The sequence below is a fragment of the Colias philodice genome, chromosome 24 (assembly GCF_061535455.1).
Source record: "Colias philodice isolate Cphi_HAF_F1 chromosome 24, ilColPhil1 Martin Lab GWU primary, whole genome shotgun sequence".
NCBI classification, from domain to species: Eukaryota; Metazoa; Arthropoda; class Insecta; order Lepidoptera; family Pieridae; genus Colias; species Colias philodice.
In genome coordinates this window covers 6984026-7006574 of record NC_143109.1, presented here as the reverse complement: position 1 = coordinate 7006574, position 22549 = coordinate 6984026, and the positions used below count along the sequence as shown (strand labels likewise).

Sequence of the window (22549 nt, the reverse complement as noted above, 5' to 3'; positions counted from 1 at the left end):
CACATGCAGGATGCAATATAAAATTAAACTTTATAAAATATACATTTACAGTAACCTGAAAAAAAGAGAAGAAAAAAATGCTGAGCACCTCAAAAATATCTGCATGTAAATGAAGCAAGACAGAAAATTATTGTAGTTCATAGAAAGATACTTAAGGCGTTTGTTAGCCTCAAGAATTAATGTGATTATTTCAAGCCCCAGAGTGCAGTGTAAACAATCGTGTCTTTAGTGTGTTTAGTTTCAGTAATTTTGTTTTGTTAGCTCATTAAGCTGTGTGTACCTCTTTCTCCTTAAGAGAAGGACGTTTCTTTGTCTTAATTTCATCTTTTTTGGGTGTTTTAGTTTTTGGTTTCTCATCAGGTTTTTTATCCTCCTCCTATATATGAAGAAAAAAAATGTTTTTAACAAGCCTTTTGGTATAACTAGTAATTTCAAACGAGAGCCCTGTTTACCTTATCTTTAGCTACAGAACGTTTGCGAAGGGTAGGCATTTCAGGTTCTTCTTCCTTTGGTTTAGGCTTTATTTTGCCCTTCATCATATCAGTTTCATCCTATCAATGAACCGAAAAGTATTATATTGTATAACATTTGTAATATTAAAAACAGTTATTCAAAATAGAATTTTTAGAGCTATACCTGAGTATCACTAGGACGACGTTTATCTTTAGGTGTTGGTGTAATTTTTTCATATTTTTCAAGTTCAGGTTTCTCATAATCATCAATAAAATCTGACGATTCCTATAAAATTATAGTTTATTACATTCATTTTAAGATTTAATAAAAATTAAAGATAATAAATGAAAAAAGTTAAGATTTAAGTTACGATTTAATAAAATGTATACCTCTGAAACCCCATTTTGTTTTTTAGTTTTGTCTAAAGGCGTTGGAGATACTTTGTCATATTTTTCAAGATCTGGACGTTCATAATCATCAACAAACTCTTTTTGTTCCTCAGGCTTGAAAATTAATACAACATTTAAATAAATAATATACTCAATAGAATAAAAACTCCAAACTCAATTTATTCTGATGTACTTTAATAAGTATTACCTTTTTAACGAGTTTTTTAGACTGAGCAACTTGTGGTTCCTCAGGTTGCTCTTCTGTTGGTTTTATTGGAGCTTTCGATAATTTTACCTTTGATATTTCATCTACTGGCTCTTCCGACTTAGGAATACCCTTCCTAATACTAGTTCTACGAGATTCTTCTACCACCTAGCGTTTTAAAAATACATTATTATTATTGGATGTCGCGTTGTACCATTAAAATATATCTAACAAAAATATTTATGTATTTACTACCTCATCTTTAGTTTCTACTTTAGATGTTCTCTCTGGACCTCCTTTTGGCACGGTAGGTTCTTCTTCAGTTTCTTGAGGTTTACTTTTAACGCTCTCGGAAATTGAAGCACGTTTAGTCTAAATAAATTGTTAATTAAGATTTGAATGTTTGAGTATTAATACTTGTAAAGAATTTTATGTTACATGTGATTGTGTGTGTGTTACCTTTGGTGTGTCATCCACTTTGGGTTTTTTTTCAAGGGGCGTTGGTGTAATTCTTTCGTATTTCTCCAATACTGGACGCTCGTAATCGTCGACGAAGTCAAACTCGTCCTAATAAACATAACATTGTAACACAGCTAATAGTTAGAACAACACTCCAAACAAATATCTATTCACAATGATTAGCACTAATATACACCGATATAGCGTGTCTTCAGAATTGATGTCATACAATTCTAAAACAGTTGTTCATTGACCGTTTACTCAAAGCTTTTGTACATAAACCTTTTTCGAAATATACACATTTATCATACATTCAAACTACTTACGTCCTCCTTTTTCTCTTTTTTAGCGACGACCTTCTTTTTGATGACTTTCTTCTTCTCTTCGGTCTTCTTAGTAGTTTCTTTTTCTTCAGGTTTTGGTTCTTCCTTAGGCTTGACTGGTTTTAATTTAGGCAAGCCTTCAATTTGTTTTTCTGGTTCCGGTTCTGGTTTCTTCTTGCTTTCAAGTTTCTCTAGAAGAGCCTTTTTCTCTTCCTCAGTTTTCGCGGTTTTCTTTTCAAGAATCTTTTTAGTTTCTTCTTCTACTTCAGCCTTCTTTGTTTCTTGAGTCTTAGTTTCAACCTTCTTCGATTCAGCCTTTGATTCACTTTTCTGGGCTTCAATAGAGACTTCCTCTTGTTTGGATTCTACTTTAACTTCTTCTTTCTTTGATACTTTCTTGCCTGCTGTTTTTTTCTGTTCAATGACAGTTTCATCTTCTTGCTCTTGTTTTACTTCCTGTTAAACATAATTATTAGAATAATATTGCTATTTTTGATGTCAAAAATAAAAATTCGAGAACCGGATTGTAAATGAAATTTTGACTACATTTTAATACATTTTTGAGATAAGGTATTATAACAAAGAAACATATTCTACATTAGTTAATTAGGAATTTTAAACAAATAATTTTAATTACGCATTCCATTGAAGTTAAAAGTAATTTTTAAATAGTAAGCATAAATCGTACTTTTCTTTCTTCGACGTGGTTTTCTTCTATGACTGATCTTTCTTCCACGATCGACATTTCCTCTTCAGATTCCTCAATTACTGTTGTTTCCTCTTCCTCCTCTTCCTTTTTCTTTTTCTGAAATAAAATTTAATAAACTTTACTATTAATATCAACATTCATTGTTTTACGTTTTTTATACGCTCGTTCTATTATATTGTATGTGTATAGAAAATGATTTCAAAGCCTAATCTGACAAGAATAGCCGGGGTGTGATATGTATGTGAAATGCTGTCAAAATTAATTTCATTAACTTAGCACGTAATTTAACTATGTATTAATTTTAGATTAAAATAACTATTCAAAATTTTTATCCATTTTTGGTTGGACAAATTTCATGGGACACGTGGTAATTACACAACAATCACAATTAAAAAAAATATTATTTTTATGAAATAATGAATAACATTTACCTTTTCTTCTACAAGCGTAAGGTCTGCGCTTGATTCATCTTCTCCGAACTCATTTCGGATAACCACTCTATAGTTTGCAACGTACTTGGATGTTACTTTCCTAATAATGAGTCGGGCGTTGGTACCATCAAATGAGGTATTAATTTCAGAGGAATCTCTAACAACTGTTGAGTTTTTGTACCATGTACATCTACATGATTGATCAGATGTTTTCAGGACAGCAATGAATTCTGCCTCCTCATTCTCTTTTCTGGCCTGTAATTTATTAAATTAAAATTTGATAAATGAACATTTAAGTTGAATGTGTTCTTCTTTACATCAGAACTTATCAGTATTACTCACCAAGCTTCTGAGGTGTTTGATGATCACTGGTTTGTCACCCTTTTCCTCAGGAATGTCTGTAATCTCTACTTGTTGTGATGTTGCTTCACCCTTCTCGTTCTTGGCAACGAGTTTGTATGAACCCTTATCTTGCTGGCTCACATTTGAAATTTCTAATTTTACCGTAAACTCACCCTGAAAATTATATATATATATGATATTAATACTTCGGATCAATCGATGTTATAATAATAAAATAAAAGTTTAATTACTTACCTCTCTCAATGGCTCTATTAGCACAGTATGCCTTGAATCCTCCTTAACAGCACTAGCTTCTTTAAACCATGTACACGAAGGAGCAAATTTACTTAATACTTTACATTCAACAATCACAGTCTTCTTCTTAACTATTTTAATGATCTTTGGTTTCTCTTTAATAACTGGAATGACTGTGAATAATAAAATCATTATTAGTAATCATTGAATACATCTAACAAAATAATTTTTCTAAATAAATTCACAAACGAAACTTACTTTCTATATTGAGCGTTAGATTCGCATTGAGCTCCCCAAGTTCATTTTTAATATTGCATTTATACAATCCGGAGTCTTCCATACCAGGGTCGAGGAGTTCTAATACAATTGTGTATATATCTTCGTGCACTTCGACCCTAGTTTTGATCTTAGACGAGTCCCTGATTTCTTTACCCTCGTGGTACCACACGATCGTCGGTTTTGGGCTAGCTTTAACCTTACAACCCATGATTACTAATTTACCATTGTCCCTGGATTGGATTGTAGGTTTTTCAACAAATGTTGGGCCTTCGCCTTCTGGTTCTGGCTCAGCCTCAATATTTAAGTTAAGGTTAGCGTTGCTTTCTCCGAACTCGTTTTGAACATAACAGCGGTAAGCGCCACCGTCCGCTGCTGTCGGGTTCGATAAAAGCAACATCAGTTCATAAACATCTTCGCTTATGACCGTTGATTTGATTTGAATTTTACTACTAGCTTTAATGACGGTCGTGCCCCGGTACCACGTGACCTCAGCCGCCGGCTTAGCTTTGCAGACACAACGCATTGTGATGAGCGTGCCATCTTCGTTGGGAATGATTCGGGGTTTCTCCACAAACGAGGGTGCGAAACCATTTTCGTCATCCCCACCTGAATAATACACGAATTTGAATGAGAGATATGTACAATTGAAGGAAAGCAAAATATGCGTCACTAATATTTTATAAAAATATGTTTAATTTATAATATTTATTCGATTACTTGTACCACAAAATTACAACTCGGCAAAAAATAAAAATGCTACATGCAGCTGAATGACTTTGCTTTGCAGCATGCGATTGCTACTGTATGCGTACTGATTGTTCAATTTAAGTGCGACTTTCATTACCTTGGAAATTGAGAGCAATATTTGCATTGCTCTCACCAAACAAGTTAAAGGCGTTACACCTATAGTTTCCACCATCTTCTTTAGTTGGACTTAAAATTTCTAACGTTAAGTTATATGTATCTTTTCCAATTGCCTTCCTAGACATTTTCATCTTAACACCGTCTCTAATTTCTTTGTCTCCATGATACCAAACAATGTCGGGTAATGGATGTGCTTCTAATATGCACTCCATTATTAAGACGTCACCCTCTTGTCTGATTGTAGGTTTTTTAGGAAACCTAGGTGCTTTTCCATCGGGGATTCTGTTTAAAAGGTTAGCAATTAGTTGATAATAATACCTACTTTGATTATGTCAATTACAACAATTAGATTAAGAATGCATACTTAGGTTTGTCCCCGCTTTGGAAGTTAAGATTTATTTTTGCTACGCCTTCACCGTGTTTGTTTTTGGCTACCGCCCTATATTCGCCTTTGTCTGCATTCTCTACGCCTATAATTTCGAGTCGCGCGATATGGTATAATGTCTGATCCTCTTCTAGCGTTATTTTGTATCGACTGCTCTCTTTTACTAATTTTTTACCGTGATACCTGTACAGACCGATGTCGTTAGTTTCTCCAATAATTGTTACAAGTTCAATAAATGTTTATTTGGGTAAATCTTACCATGTAATGGTTGGTTTCGGTTTGCCAACACATCTACATTCGAACGTTATTTTAGTACCGTCTTCTGACTGTCTGATGATAGGTCTCTCCGTAAAAGTCGGCTTAATATAGTCTTCTGGTACGGGCGCTTCATCGCCTATTATCAAATATTACATTACTTTTGTCACTTATCATTTTTCAACTATTGCAGCTTTATTATGAGTTAACCGTTTATCACATTTAAGATGTTTTCTTTCATTCGTGTCTTATAATATCGGTAAAATTACACTCAGCCAGTTTTATGTAAGAGTTAATCGAGGCATGTATAGAAACAGTTAAATATTCATATAGATACGTATATAATATGTTGTGGATCATATTATAATTATTGTAATTAAGGATACTTTTATAAATAGTACGCATAACAGTGGCTGTATTTTAATTTTTGTTAATGTGCGTTTGCTTAAGCTTGGAGTTTGCAAAATACTTAAATAAAAGTCTTTTAAAGGTATAAAATATTATAAAAGATAGGGTTAAAAAGCATCGTAGCAGTAACTACAAATAAATATAAATTTCAAAAGTGCTACTCGTGCATATGAAGTTGATTAGTATCTTGAGAGGGACATAATTGTATTGTGTTTTTGTATTTGTCTGGTTAAGTGTCACATAAATATTTAGTGTAAATATACATGTATTGGATTATGAGAAAACATCTTAAATGGAGACAACAATGATGTTACAACACATGTATACATTATAGTGTGTAATGTCGAGTATTTGAATCATATAATTGAGGAATTAGTTGATGATAATACAAAAGCTTGTCTGAAAAATCTACACTTACATAAAACGGACAATGTTCAAGAACAGCATTATGACATAACATATAATATGAACATTTATTAAATCTGGCATCTTTAGCGTTAGATTGTCATGTATCTACTACACAAAGCGAATAAACAATGTCCATTTGCGTCAAATAAAAAAAAATATTAATATAATTATCATCAATTTATTGTATAGTTTAAAGCGCCATAAAATGTAGATATGTGTCCAGTGTGTAAAGAGTCAAATGAAACTAGCAACTATGAAATTGTAATGTATCTGATTGACATTTTTTATACTGTTTCACCATTTCTAACGTCTGTCTCAAAGACGTATACGCAGTATGTAAAAAATGGTGAAACAAAATTTTATGGCACTTGAGTAACAATTATTTAAGAATTTTTATCAATAATTTAGATAGGTATTTAATTTTATATTACTTACTGTCAAAGTTCAAACTGATAGTAGCGTTACTTTCGCCCAGTTCGTTTTTAGCAGTAACTCTGTATTTTCCAGCGTCTTCCACTGTAACGTTGTTGATCTCCAACGACGCGTAATATGATTTACCGTCTTTGTTTACTGTTAACTGTAAATAATTTAAAAGCATATTCATTAATAATTAAAACAAAAAAATGGTAAAGGATGGAAACAAGGATGGATTACATTTAAAAAATCTAATAGAGTACAGTCGCTTTTTATAAATTAAGAGTGGTAAAAAATTCAAAATTGAAACACAACATAATTGAATACGTAAATATTGATTGTTCTCAATAATTGTATTTAATTAAAGTTAAATAAATTGTAAATATATCGAGATTATTTGAAAGTAAAATATTTCAGTTTAAGCATAGTTATATTTGTTTACTTCTTCTAGTAAAAATATCCTTGAGCCAATAATAACTCCCTATGATTTATTATTGAAGCTTATTTTTCAAAAGCTTTGCTGATGATGATATTTATTTGTTTGAATTACTTTTTATATTCTTTAACAATTCAATTATTTTCAAACTAATGCTTTTAATTCAAAGACATAGCAAATACAAATACATTATTTGGATCTAGGTCACCTACACCAAGGACGTTTAAATGCATCCTTAAGAATAGAAATGAGGTCAAGGTCATTTCTAATTAATTTATAAAAAATTGAATATAATTCTTTTATAAAAAAGCTTTTACGGCGCTTATGTTACACGTAATATTTTCTGCTCTTATTCTTTTCTTTAAAATATATATTTCGTTATAATATATTTTCGTTGAAATATTTTCACCTAATACCTACACTAAAATATTTTGTGTACACAGTAATAACTCATTAGGGTGTTTTTCGCCAATAATGTGCGAGGATGCGCTCCGAGGGTTTGTTTTTGTAAAGAACCAATAGTATCGATTCCATAAGAGCTGTGCTGTCAGATGCGAGGTAAATAAAGCGACAGGATTAGTTCTTTAAAAACACATTCCTCGCAACGCATCCTCGCACATCTCTGATGAAAAAGCACTCTAATAAGTGGTAATTAGTATGCTTATCTGTACCTTATGTCTAGGGCTAGGTTTGACCTCCACCCCACTGTGGGACCAACTGACGTTGGGCACGGGCTCTGCTTCAATGCGGCACTCGAAGATCAGTCGTTTGCCGTCGTCCTCCTGTCGGATCGCTGGCTTGCGCGCGAACGTTGGCGCTCTACCGTCTACTTGTCTGCGAAAATGTATCGATATTTTAGTATTTTTATATAGATTACTAGCTGTGCTTCGCAGTTTCACATGCGTGGTTCCGCTCCTATTAGTCTGAGCTCAAATCGGACCAGTAGTTCCTGAGATTAGCGCGTTCAAACAAACAAACTCAGCTTTATAATATTAGTATAGATGAAGAGTATTAAATATGTAGATTATCGAGACTTGAACGAAATTAAAATGGCAGTTAAATTAGAGGGTAGACGAAGCTTTGACAGCAAGCGATGTGAAAGTTCTACTACATGTAGTTAAGTAGTGATCATGTTAAATTGAATTAATTAATGAGTTACTTACTTCTGTTTTTCTTCGTCTGCAGCTGAAAATTTAAAGAAATATCATCAGTATCATTTGTTAATCATACACGAACATAGTATTACGAGTATTATATTTTTGAAGTGAAACTTCTATATCGGGGTTGGAAAAAAATTTAGTGTAACATTTTTTCGTTACGCGTGACATTTTTCCGTTACGCGCCATCTTTTTCTTATCCCTACCATGCGTGATTCGACGTATTTCTGTAAAGTTGCTTATAGTAAATTATTTTATGAAAAATAAGGTCATAAAGAAGTTTCACTTCTTACGTGTGTACACTAAATTTAAAATACACTAAATCTATCTTCTATATATAAATAAAACTAAAAAGATTTTAGAAAATTCATCCCCTAAAGGGGTAAAATAGGGGATGAAAACTTATACCATGAAAATTTATCTTTTAGGCGCAAGCGAAGCTGCGGGCAACAGCTAGTTCTAAATAAAACACGCACACATTTTTTTGTTTTAATATAATATAGGTTCGAATCTCAAATCGCAATCGATTGTTTAAAATTTAAATCAAAATTAAATATATTTCTTTCTCTTTGATATATGGAGAACAAAGCGTTTTATGCTATTATAATAACAATTTGTAGATACAGTCATTTCATAGCTTTTCCCTATAAATTCACTTTTTACCGAATTTATTCAGCAAAATCTATATCACGTTCAGCAAATTTTAGCACAAGTAACAGCAGATGTTTGTGTGAAATCGAAGATAAAAATAACCAAGTTTTTGATGTTATTCGTTTATTTGAATAGCCTTCAACAGTAAACGTTTGATTTGATGATGAGCTCATGTGCAGGTGTTGGAGATATTGTTAAATTGAATTGGAATTACATTATTTGGTTTGGTTTAGAAGTTTTGTTGTTATTGGTGGATATTTCAAGGCTATGTTTACATAATTCATTGTTATTATAAGTAGCTATTGTCCTATAGGTATAGCATATACTTTTATTATGTTTATGTTTATTTGTTATGTAGAGCATTTACGTATAAAATAATTATCTAATAAATTCCTTTATCATTTATATATTTTGTGGATATCAATGTTAACAAAATAGTGATATTTCTTGTTAATAATATAACACCAATGAAAAAACAGACAAACGGACCGATTTTGATAAAAAAATTACTGGTAGAGTCCCAATATTTTGAGAAGTTTATTATTTTTTATTTAACATTTAACTACTCGAGGTTTAGGCCTACTAATTTTCGTCGAGACCTTTATTTTTAGAGTATCCTTCAGGTTAACATTTCCCGATCCTATTAAAAAACTTGCTTTGAGCTCTTGTAATAAATACAACGTCTGTCACACACGTCAAAATTTTCGCAGTCATACCTACATGATTTATTTTCGACTCAACAACAGAACAAAAAGCTCTGACTAATATTGCTATTTCGGTGGTATCAACAGAGTTGAATTTTTAGAGCGAAATTTTTGCAAGATTGAAATTAAAAAAATTTTGGAAAAATGTTTAGCGAGTCGGACACAAGGTCAGATTCCTCAAATTTGTAATTTATTATAAGTATTAGATCCCACTGCAGGATTAGTGCGTTCATAGTTTTTTTGATGAAATCTAAATTTTATGTAGGTACATTTATAATTGGTGAATATATATCGACTAGGTTGCCATTCAAAAAATTCTCCTAATTATAAATATACATAAAATTTTGGTTTCTTTAAAAAAAACTATGAGCGAAGTAATCATGCAGTGGGATCTTAGATTATATTAAACGTTAAAACGTCACCAAATTCAAGTACCAAATATTTAGAAATGTTTATGAACATTTAACAACTCTCTTTCTACTTTATTCTCATGATACTTTACATATTATATCGTTAACAGCTATAGACGTAAACATTTCTCCAAAATTTTCATACAACTGATCACGTAAAGCCACATAAAGTCAAGTGCTCGCCCACAGACAATTACAAAGCTTTACTCACCGCCCAAAAAAACACAACATTGTTACTTTATATATTAGATTAATTTACTTTTTGCCTTACTGTTCTGGTATACAATAAATAACTAAACTTTAAAATTAAACATTACGAATACTCACGGCTAAAGTTAAGATTGATGGAAGCGGCCACCTCGCCCATCTTGTTCTTAGCCTTAACCTTGTAGAGTCCGGCGTCGGTTTCTATTACGTCATCCAGCTCGAGCACCACCAAGTATTTGTTGTTTGCGAGGCTCTGGATCCTGGGGGCAAGATAGTAATCAGTTTTGTTGCTTTTTTATGAACTTTTTTGAGTTTAATTTTTAATGCAAATTTCGTGAATTTATCTTACGTCAGATCTTTTTCCTGGCAATAACAAAAATTTGAGAAATTGTATTATTAATCTACGTCTACGACAGATAATCTGGATACTCAGAAATCTGCGTCTTACTCAATAATGGTTGTATCTATATTTTAAACATTTTTTGTAAAGCTTATCGTAATTTATCATCCAGAATTTTACATAATGAACATCTTAATTTGCAACGCATGCAGGTCTGTTTTTATTATATAACCAAGCACGTAATCCAGAATTTTTCACGAGTTTATTGTTTGAACAAACCTACCGTATATGTTGAAATGAAAAGATATTCTTATTATCATAACCACAATATATTATTTGGGATAAATATTATTGCACTTAAAACAGTTATTAAATTATAAACAGCAAAGATATTATAGAGTAAATTTCAAAAAGAACACTTACTTTAAACTTGCCCTATGTAAAGTTAACAATAAAACAGAGCACTCACTTAAAATGTGTCCTATGTAAAGTTAACAAAGAAATAGAGCACTCACTTAAATTATTCTCTACGTAGAGATAACAAATAAGTAGAGCACTCACTTAAATTGTGTATGTCGAGTTAACAAATAAACAGAACGTGAACAGAACACTCATTTAAATTAGAGAGATAGCAACTAAATAGAGCACTCTCTTAAATTATTGTATTCTATGTAGAGTTAACAATAAAACAGAGCACTCACTTAAATTGTGTCCTATTATCTTCTTGCAGCAGTTCATCGCTGCGGTACCAGCTAATCTCGGGCTTGGGCGCGGCGAGCAGCTGGCACTCGAAGACCAGCTTGTTCCCATCGTCCTCCTGCCTTAGCTGCGGCTTCTGCGTGAAGCTCGGGGCAAAATCGTCGGCCACCCCCATTTTGCTAGGTGTTGGTCATCACTGGTGGAGAAGCTGACGTCGCTGCGATAATTATCTGTGGATGTAAATTAATAAATAAAAAAATTGATAAAAAACATTATAGCTTAAATAATTATGTAGGGTCAATGTGGGTAATTGTGAACAGGGGTGATTTGAAACAACTACACTTACACTTTTAATACCTATTCTAAACTCCTCTTTTACAACTGTAAATAATATTTCATTTTATATATACAATTCTGGATTTTCAAACGTTTTGAAATTTATCTGACTCATTATAGAAAATAATTCTTATTAGTTGTTTACAATCACCCCTGTGCACAATAATCCACCTTGACTAATATACTGTCTCTTAAACTAGAGCTTATGATCCAGCGTTCCTCCTAATGAATAAGTACGTTTAAACTGGCAAAACAAAAATTACATTACCTAAGTACATATTATTATGTACAGATGTTGGTTGTTGTTACGTGAAGAAGGTAAATATCGTAAACATTTGTTTATTTTTAACTAGATTTCCGTTTGCAAAGGAAAACCTGCATAGTTCCCGTTCCCGTGGGATTTCCGGGATAAAAACTATCCTATGTGTTAATCCAAGTTACCCTCTATATGTGTGCTAAATTTCATTGTAATCGGTTCAGTAGTTTTTACGTGAAAGAGTAACAAACATCCATACATCCATGCATCCATACATCCATACATCCATACATCCATACATCCTTACAAACTTTCGCCTTTATAATATATATTAGATTAGATATTAGATATTAGATGTGAGATTAGCAGTAATGATAATTTAAATTTCACCTACTGTTTTTAATATAGATTTAATAAATTATTCAATGCATATACCTAGATATATAATAAAAGTCGTAATTATCGAGTTTTTTGCCGATTTTTCTCGGTAGAATTAACATTCCGAATCAGTGCAAGTCTTAAAAATAACTACTCATTATACTTGTTAAATTAATATGAATAAAAAAGTTGGATTTGAATTTGATTTAACTAACAAATTGAGTTAAAATTGTTCATTAATGTTAAATAACCTGTGTTGGCGAACGAGCGTATGAGCATTCAAGTAGAAAGAACTAGTGAACCGAATTGAAAAAGAAAACATATAAGTATATTAATTATCGACAAAAGTCTTAAGTAAAATATGTAATTTTTTTTTATAACGCTACGTCTAATAGCAGTAGAGTATTAGTAGTGAGTATAGTGAAGTCCCATGTCCCCTAGTGAAGTAAAGGGCAGATGCATTATGCATTTGTTTCACTGATCGATTTTCTTAAGGGGCAAGCAGGTGATTAGCCTTCTGTGTCCCGTCAGACTGAGACATTTTTTTTTCTTCATCTCAACCGGAAATCGAACCCAGGTGTTCTACGATCATGCGTCAACCATTGTACCAAGAAGGCAGTCGATAGAAGTAGAGCTTCAATGAAAAATGTTGCAGGGATGAGAAATGATGCAGTGTCACTCATCAAGTTAGGAATAATATATTGGAATTATAATTTCACTGAATTTATCAGACCAGAAGTCTAAATAGGCTCTTACTTATCACACTAATATTGTATTATGAATACAAATGAAAGCTCAATCAATATTAATATTACAGTGGGATTATTTTAAGTTATTTAGACTTTATTAGGTGTTAAAATTACGTCGGATGGCATCGTTAATTTACAAAATTGAATCTACCTAGTTTTCTTATGAACTTCCAGCTTATTTCACAAACAAAACACATGAGCGATCTCTATGCTAAAATGTATCAAGTAAATTGCAAGACAAACTATATATTTTGCTCTTCTATGAGATTATTCGTTTGTGTTTTTCATATAATTATCTAAAACTTAAGGTAAGTATTAAAAATATTTAAATTATTGTTATAATGTTGTGTGTACAGCATTCCCTACGCTTCCGGTTTAGCTGCGAATAAAAATTTTGTTTACAAATCAAAAAAACATATTTTGCAATCGTCTGTATAATAATGTATAATAAGTATGTACCTCTAGGTATGTATTTTATGAGTTGAGTTATTACAATTGTATCATAATAATTAACATAATATGAGATATAGGGAACGATGTTTTAATAAAAAAATGTACTTAAGTATATATACATTTATCAGAGATGCAAAAATTGCATTTATTTCTTAACCGTGACTTTCATTACATTGGACTATATTTTGTGTTTCGCATACCGCACAAGTTTGAATATTCCACCTTTTAATTTTGGTATGGTATTAATAAGATATATTAGAATACGATTTAAAAGTGAATTATATAATTTCTGTGCCTCCAGTGAATAAGGGAATAACTCAAAAACAGCACTTTTCAGGAGAGACAAAAAACTATATATCAATACTAAATCTTTATTAATTCAAAATTTTAAGCTTGTATGGGTAAGATATGATGTTAGACTATAGTTTTACATATGAACACATATTGTAACAACCCCATAAATATACTTTTTTCGTGTTTTTTTGTAGTTGTTGCCTTATGAACGAGTACTTCATGGAATAACTCAATGTATTCACATAATTTTTTTTTTACTCTTTGCAATATAACGACTTATGCCCTTATGCACTATGTTCATAATCGCACAACACGACTTATATTATTGCCAGTTTTGGTTTTATAGAAATGATGTGACTTATTATGCTTGAAATTTGTGTACTTTATGACTCAATTGAGGCATTTTAGTGGAAAAACTATGTACGTAGCTTGAAAAACGAATGAAATCAACGGGTTTTTTTATCGTTATTAGATAATAAAAACAAAACAACATTTAGGTATTTATGCATTTAACCCTAGAAGTCCAATCTACGTAAATTTGACGTATGAACTCTTCTATAATATTTACCATCGAATCGCTGCAAAATCCAGAACCAACTTATTAGCCGTCGAGACCTAGCAGCACATAGTTGGCTCATCCCGGTAAATTCCGCCATTTGGTTGTAAAGAGGATGTTGTGCGTCATTTTGACGTATAATTGGGTTTTTCGTAACTTTTAAGATTGTTTCAAATTTTTATTTTGTGATTTATTTGAATAATTTTTTTCAAAGTCACGTTTCACATGATATCTATAGTATTATGCTATAGATTGAGTATAAAATGGGATCCAGACAACTTTTATACTAGGACGAAAGCCTTCAATTTTTGTAAATGACGATTATTGTCCTCCGCTGGATTTGGACTTCAAGCAAGGGGATTGGGTGGCTGAAGATGTTGTCCGGAGTAAAACCGAATATGTTATGGGGTTTTGTTATAACCCATGTATAATGAAAGTCGTAGATTGTAAAATAAACCTTTAATCGATCTTTCAATAATACAGTACAATGTTGTTAATGCTATACAATGTTTCACCAGTCACCACAATGAGTCTAGTCTGAACAGGTTAGCAGGAGACAATCATGGAGTATTGGTATTAAATACGTATCAACTGCGTATTGCGTTTTGCGTATTAACTATTGTCCTAGTGAAAATTAATCGTCGAATCAATTTAAGATTCGATCAAGTACGTTCCGTTTCGGAACGCCACAGATAATAAAATCTTTAATAAAATATAGATAGATAATAAAAGTGGCAACGCCATAATGTCATGGTGGTATACATTGAGGATACAAGCACTATAAAGAGATAAGAGAAGCCCGAAAACCATATTCCTGTATGTTCAGTTAATACAGGAAAAGTTATAGTTGGTCAGTGGCGATATTTTACGGCATGATATAGAATTTTAACAATTTCTATATTATATAATATCAAAATAATGTAGATAAATAAAGAAAATACAATGAGCTGCAAAGATTTATGAAAAAATTAAGCACAGATTTGAACGTGCCTTGGATGAAAATACGACTTGTGGCACACACTTTGAAGAGACTCTACATGACAATAGCCCAATTTTTTCAAAATATGTGGTACCAGAGTATCCATAAAATGTTTACGAAAATGCAGGACCAAAGAAGTATCGATATTGCGTATTTTTTTCCTATAAAAAAGGCAAATTACCAAAGCACAGTGGCTAAAACGCTATATAAATACTTTTTTTTATGCGACTATTATAGACTATAGTATTATTGTCTTGATTATTGTAGTTAGATAATTTTTTGCACGCCTCATAAGCGAAGCGTTGAGGTGGGTACTACTGTCACTTCGCGCAAAACATCTGATTTTTCAAATTTAAAATGTCTTTATGTATCATACATTGCACTTGTAAGATAATACATACACACACATATTAAGAAAAAACACTATTTTTAACGTTCATGATATTTTTGATGTCATTTTTGTTATTTAAACTAGTTAAAAAACAGTTTAAAAAAGTTCTGTCTTGGACGTCCGTGTGTCTGTATGTGCGGATCCTTTTTCTTGTTAACACGATAGCGACCGAAATACTTTACTAATCGAGTCTTTTTTTTTCTCTTACGCTTGAGTATGCTCAGGAATAGAACCCTTTCATTTTTCAGGGTCTGATTCGATGTTGTTTAATTGTTATTAAATAAACAAAATAATAATTAATAAATATTTATTAAAAAAAAATTATGAGGCGTGCACTTTTGGATTTTCCAAATTATTTTTTAAATATTAAAAACGAGTTATTTTTTAAAAACTTACCCAATTATAAGAAGAAAATATAAGTTTAACATTTTTGTTGGCTTTTTTTAGATGATTCAATTATCGTTCTGTATTTATATAAACAAAGTGTATAATATCATTAAATGCACTTAATGTGTTAACTGTATTTTTAATATCTATTGCAAAAAATAGTTAATTTCCATAGAAATATATTAGTATCTCAAGTTAACTGATAAATACCTTTTTTAAAAAATATAAAGATTTGTTGTTGCAGATTTATTGAAAAAACGATTTAAAAATAATAATGAATAGTGTGTGTTGTTTCCGTGCAGTATTCAAATAGACCAATAGCAACACGGCATTAATGCCAAACTGTCTCATGTCATCACTTGAACCAATGACACTAAAAGAGTTGTTCCTTTATGCTCATGTTAGAAAAATGACACAAATGCGTTTATACTAAAATAGTGTTAGGACTGATGGAACAAAATGAATTAAGTCTTTATTCAAAAAGTATAACTACACATACGTCTTTATGTTCGTGGGTACTTTTGACTCGAGACGAATAGTTCCTTTGCGATTGCCTAAAATGATGGATAAGGTAACTTATACCGTTAATCACACCCTACTTATACCGTTTGGGTCATTCGAAAAAATGGGTTAGGACGCAGCTAGAGATATGACCTTTTGATATGTTGTGTATTTTGACGAGCTGAATCCAATGGTGCAATAAAAACCAAAGGGAATAACTCGTCTTACTCCCTTATTCACTGGAGACACAGATTTATCCTACTAATATTATAAATGCGAAAGTTTGCCAGGATGTGTATGTGTGTGTTTGTTACTCTTTCACGCAAATACTACTGAACCGATTACAATGAAATTTAGCACACATATAGAGGGTATCTTGAATTAACAAATCCCACGTAAACGGGAACTATGCGAGTTTTCCTTTGAAAACGCTGGCGAAGCCGCGGGCGGAAAGCTAGTAATTATATTAAAGGAGAAATCCTTTATAATGATACTTCAATAATAGGTAGTATCGAATACTTAGAAAACACTTCCTACTTTTGAATCATTTAAATGTAAAATTACAAAAGCAAGAGTAAAAATATTCACTAAAATATGTAATTTGGTCTTATCAAGAAAACCTTAATATTAAAACTTTGTATAACTTTGTAAACAATCTCTTTTAAATATTATGTCTGTAACCAGTCGTTTATGCTTTGTATTTATGGCCAATTAATATTATCAATGTACCCTAAAAGGTTCATTATTCATATCACTTCCTTACAGTCATAAATCAATAATATCACAGTGTCTTAAAATTTTGGTTTCATAACATAGAGTACGTAACATAAAGAAAGTTCGTAACATAACGTAAGCAAATAATATAAAACTGGCAACTGGCACAGGATAGTCAAATGGAGGCTCTTATAGTCGGAGGCCAAGACTCACTTTGGGTCCCTGCGCCACTCTAAGTAAGTCTAAAAAGTAAGTCTTAAAATTTTACAAAAAAATGCTATGTGTATAGGAAAATTGTTCACTTTGTATGCTCTACAATAATCTTAATATTATATAAATAATCTTAAATACCATATCATTTGTACTAAAATGTTTTACTTGAGAAATGCATTATTCGCATAGAAGAACTATTATACGCAATATTTTAACGTCTTATTAAAGTTTTAAAACACGAACGTTTTAAAACACCGTAGTTAGGTATAAATATTATGTAAGTATCTAATTAATTAAAATGAGCCAAGTTATTCATAACATCATGTTTCTATTACTGTTATTTTATTATTCCATATTTTTTTTTGTGTAAGTTCTTTTAAAAATTTATTTATTAAAAATGTGGGTAATGTAATTTAAACTCTACAAATGCTTGATAATAAATTTATATTTTTTATTTCACAAAAATGTCTTTCCTAATTTGTCAGTTGGGACATTCCTAATTTCCCAATTTAACGTAAAATAGTTCCTGAAATTAATCCTACTATAAAACCTAATATGTATTAACATTTGACTTTACCTTAAAAAAATTGATTAACGACCAAGCATGGAAGATAATAATATTATGATAGAAATTTCGAGAATTTTAGGTATTTTTTAGGTATAATTATATTACTGGATTCAATATTTTCCTCATTCAGAACCAGTCATGAGTGGACTGATTTGTATTTTTATCGTATTCAATGGTTTCTTCTATTACCTACGTTAAAATTAAAATATACAAATACAATAGATAAAGTCTTCCATCAACACATAATAAGGCAAATTTTTCAAAAGCGCATCATCACTTCTGTTAATATTACTTGCAATGCGACGTTTTGCCAAGAGCACGTTTTAAATAAATACTTGAAAGCGAATGAATCATGTATCAAATTTGACTTCACAGTCAATCATAATATTACTGAAACTCATCAATCACCATCGGGATGGTTTAACATCGATCTTGGCTGAAAATCATTAGGATTGTGAGTCATGGACCAGCGCCACCTAGCGAACAAGTAAAACCGTGGGAGTTCAGTGATTTTCATGAGTATTATACGAAACATGTCCGTTCTATTTCTGTAACCGCTGAAGGCCTCGAGCTTTCGGGCTTTTTAATAACTTCCGACGATTACCTAACGCCGTCCGTTGGATTTTTAATTTCACTTTCTATTTCGATTGGTTTATATCTTAAATAATTTGTCCTTTTATCATTTTTTACTATTTTCAACGAACTACTACCCAATTTCAGTAACTTAACTGAAATAAAAGACTTTTTGAACACTGCTTTGAAAGCTCACGTTATCAAAGAAGTTATTGACACAAACATACCTGCAGCAAATGATAAAATAAATCCAATGCACAAATCACAATTAGTCAACGATATCACAATCACACAAGTAATCGAAACGCGAGATAAAGACGAAGTTAAATCGAAACTATCGGTAAATGCCGGCGGCGGGACGTCGGTTCGTTTTCGAAATCGTAACTAAACTATGAAAAGTTGGCGATCGGCCGAGGCGGAGGGAATTTGCGTAGGAAGGTGCAGCCGGTTGGACAGGCGCCCGTGACGTCCCCATGCAGAGGTGTTTTCCGTCGAAGATAGAAAATGATCTAATCAAGCTGAAATACATGTAAATACTCCCCTGTATCTTATTCATGAAATATATCCGCAACTGACGAAAATTTGTGATATACGCAAAATTCTACGTCTAGAACAATTACTTGAGTATTTCATACTTATATTCAAGAACGTAATTTCTATCAAAGCATTCCACAATTTTTCTCAAGTAGTTCAAATAATATTTCATTGCCATTAATCTCTGTCACATCATCTAGTTACAAATTATCCACTTTGTCATGAAACTATTCAGCATCATAAGTATTAAAGTCTATAAATAAATCCCTTTGTAACAGGTTACTCAACATCTCTGATATGGCAAGTTCATCGCCCTTATTAAGAGTATTATTAGTTTTTCAACATGCAATCGATATATTAGCAACTAGCTGCTCCCCGCGGTTTCACTCCCGTGGCTCCACTTCTGTTGGTCGTATCGTGATGTTATCGATAAATGGGCTATCTAACACCGAAAGAATTTTTCAAATCGGACCAGTAGTACCTGAGATTAGCGCGTTCAAACAAACAAAAAAACTCTTCAGCTTTTTAATATTAGTAGGTATAGATTGAATTCATAACATCATCTCTACCTACCATATATTTCGTTTTAAACCTCAATGTACACATAATTTACTGCTTTCAAATCGTTTTGCTTATTTTTTATGGAAACAAATTTCTTTCGGAAATCTTAATCGACCTAGATTTCAAAAGGCTAATAACCTTTCGTTCTCATTTTAACCAGTTCGCACTTAGGTTTTCCATAAAACAACATTTTCTTTGCATTTAATAAAGTTAATCAGGCTAATTCTCGAGTTCGTTTATTCTTTAAAATTTCCCAGAAACTTGCAAATTATCTCAATAAATGCTTTTGAAACATTTAATAACAACTTTTCAATAAATTATCATACAAATCATGTCCACTAAAGCAATTTACACACCATTCTACATAATCACTACACTTCACTTGAACATTTCAAATAAAAGATCTAGTTCAAACACTAGCCTAGTGACATTCAATCTTAAAATAACAGCACATTCGCCCTTCGTCACCCGGTGGTTCCAGGCTCTAGGGCCATTTATCTTTTTATTTTTTCTATTTCTTGGCAGCTTAATGTCGGTCAGGTGATCTATAAATCTACAGGTGATACTCGCTGATGATAATGTGACATAATGCTTTATTTATGGATGCATTTTGTCATAAATGTCAGAGAGGTGTGTGTGTATTATAAACATTTTTTTTAGTTGAGTACGTGCTTCTCATCTAGTATATCTTGACTGGGTCCTCTTCGTAATGTACAGCGTTGGTCCAAAAAATGATGTTTGCCGGCATTACGGCGATTATAAATACCTAATCATCTTCAAAGACGGCCGATTATAACCATTTAGGCCCTCTACACTATTGAGTATTGTATACTCGCCCAACGCTGCCCATAGTGAAGAGGGTACATAATATGTTAAAGGTACATGACAAATAAAGAATAACTTTTAATTTTAATGGGATGCAGTTTTGCTTTGCTTTTGATAATATTTTTATTAATAGCATATAAGTATATGATGCTTGCTAATGCGATGCAGATGCTTAGGAATTTAGTTTTATAACAATCTGTTTTAGAACATTTTCCCTGTAGAAGCGTTAAATGCATTATCTTGAACGATTTATCTACTTATTACTCCTTAGTATTTGAGTAACATGAGTTATATGCGTTAATGTAATTCACTTAGCAATATATATCATATTATCGAATCTGGTTATGTTACAGGAAATCTATTTCAAACACAACTGTGTTCTGAATTCTGTAATCAAAGCTGTTATTTCTGGCTCCAGGACATAGCAAACATAAACATTGCAAAGGAATTTAGCATCTATTGTTCTAGTATTTGCGGATGCGTAAGTATCAAAATTGGATGAGATGTTTCCGATAATTCTATTTCATTCGAATTTTCTCTTGTAAAGTAGTATTTACAATGCGGATGTATATTATATTACCTGGATATAGAATTCTCAAAGGCTATAAACATGAAGGTACATGTTATAGCAAGCAGGTATCAACTCTATTGCTTAAAATAAATATAAAATCATAGTAAACTACCTATACCTACAGGGTATCCCACTATTGGTATACTAAGCGCGAAGGGACTTGTAGTTTTGAATACACTGATCACGTAAAAAATACTTAAACAACAAAATTACGTCAAAAATTTTTTGCTAAATTTTTCTTGAAAATCCATGTTTTCTTTTCTAGCTTCGCGCAGCCGGCATATACCGCTTCTCTAATGTGATCATTTTGTCTATGAGCTCACGTGCTAGTGGCAAAAATGGGCGGGTTGCTTGTTATGGGTGTACACATAGAGTTTTAAGAATTCATCTATTTGAAAAAAAAATGAGTCTGGAATTTTTTAAGTATTTTTTACGTACTCAGCGTAGCCAAAACTATAACCTCCTTTGAGCTTAGCATACCAACAGTGGGACACCCTGTATAATCACTTTTGAAATATTAATAACTTCGGTCCACTACATTATGAAAGCTCAGTAAATTTTTTCAATTACCTACAATCTATCCATAAGAGCTTAGTTTGTAATTTACGAAATAATTTTTATATTTAATATGAAACAATATTGAAAATATCCATAATTTTTTATATTGAATACCTTATTAGTTTTCACAAATTTTCACGAGTTAGCAAAGTTGATTCACAAATTAGCACTCCCAATTTATTACACCTGATAATTTCTCACTTCAACTGAGTGTAGTACCTACTCAAGCCTTTTGAAAACTGTATGTCTAAATAAACAGTCAAGTGTTAATAATAATCAATTTGTTACCAAGACATGATCAATTACTGAAATCTCGTGATTTGGCAGAGATTTGAACACGCGCTCGCGTTTACTATAAATATCCACTTTTTAATAAGATTCGGGTTACCCGAGTTGATCCGACGCGGGGTTTTTAGGTTTCATTGAGTCAAGGTAAAATGGTTCTTATTTCGGGTAGGATATGGTTCCATGTTTTTTGTGATGAATGTGCAATATAAGAAAGTACAATTAATTATTATTAGTTTTTAACCGACTTCAAAAAAAAGGAGGAGGTTATCAATTCGGCCGGTATGTTTTTTTTTTTTTTTTTTTATATATATGTATGTACACCGATTACTCCGTGGTTTCTGAACCGATTTACGTGATTCTTTTTTTGTTCGATGCGGGATGGTGTCGAATTGGTCCCATAAAAATTTTATTCGGATAGGCCCAGTAGTTTTTATTTTATGAGCATTTTTGTCTGTATTTGTAAATGTTGCAAGTGCAAGTTTGAAGTCGGTTGTTTTTAACGCAGTTATTGACTTGTTCTTGACACTTATCCCTGTTTATGTTAAGGACAATGTAATGTAAAAATATAATGATATTAACTTTTAAGTTATAGACGTTAAATAATATGAAAATGCTGATTGCTTTTTCAGGATTGTTATAGGATTTCAATTTGTTTAAGCATAATATTATCTACTTTCGTCT

At 31.8% G+C, this 22549-nt stretch overlaps 1 protein-coding gene across 17 annotated transcripts in view; it reads right to left on the bottom strand.

Annotated features, from left to right (window-relative positions):
* The window catches only part of bt (projectin protein bent), a 156533-nt gene that overhangs the window by 113244 nt on the left and 20740 nt on the right, over positions 1-22549 (bottom strand). For 14 of the 17 annotated variants that reach the window (XM_089710316.1, XM_089710304.1, XM_089710307.1 and 11 more), the window contains exons 1-22: positions 18759-18901; positions 11186-11413; positions 10265-10404; positions 8179-8200; positions 7687-7849; positions 6601-6742; positions 5353-5488; positions 5074-5277; positions 4690-4991; positions 3825-4451; positions 3567-3739; positions 3312-3485; positions 2970-3224; positions 2518-2634; positions 1833-2285; positions 1507-1614; positions 1303-1419; positions 1051-1215; positions 843-956; positions 637-738; positions 453-551; positions 281-376 (exon numbers count right to left, since the gene is read on the bottom strand). In XM_089710316.1, coding sequence (XP_089566442.1) covers positions 281-376; positions 453-551; positions 637-738; positions 843-956; positions 1051-1215; positions 1303-1419; positions 1507-1614; positions 1833-2285; positions 2518-2634; positions 2970-3224; positions 3312-3485; positions 3567-3739; positions 3825-4451; positions 4690-4991; positions 5074-5277; positions 5353-5488; positions 6601-6742; positions 7687-7849; positions 8179-8200; positions 10265-10404; positions 11186-11358 — 3882 coding nt within the window. In that variant the 5' untranslated portion in view covers positions 11359-11413; positions 18759-18901. Of the gene's footprint in view, positions 1-280; positions 377-452; positions 552-636; positions 739-842; positions 957-1050; positions 1216-1302; positions 1420-1506; positions 1615-1832; positions 2286-2517; positions 2635-2969; positions 3225-3311; positions 3486-3566; positions 3740-3824; positions 4452-4689; positions 4992-5073; positions 5278-5352; positions 5489-6600; positions 6743-7686; positions 7850-8178; positions 8201-10264; positions 10405-11185; positions 11414-18758; positions 18902-22549 lie in introns of those variants that run through there. The other 3 variants (XM_089710305.1, XM_089710318.1, XM_089710321.1) reach the window with 3 other exon arrangements.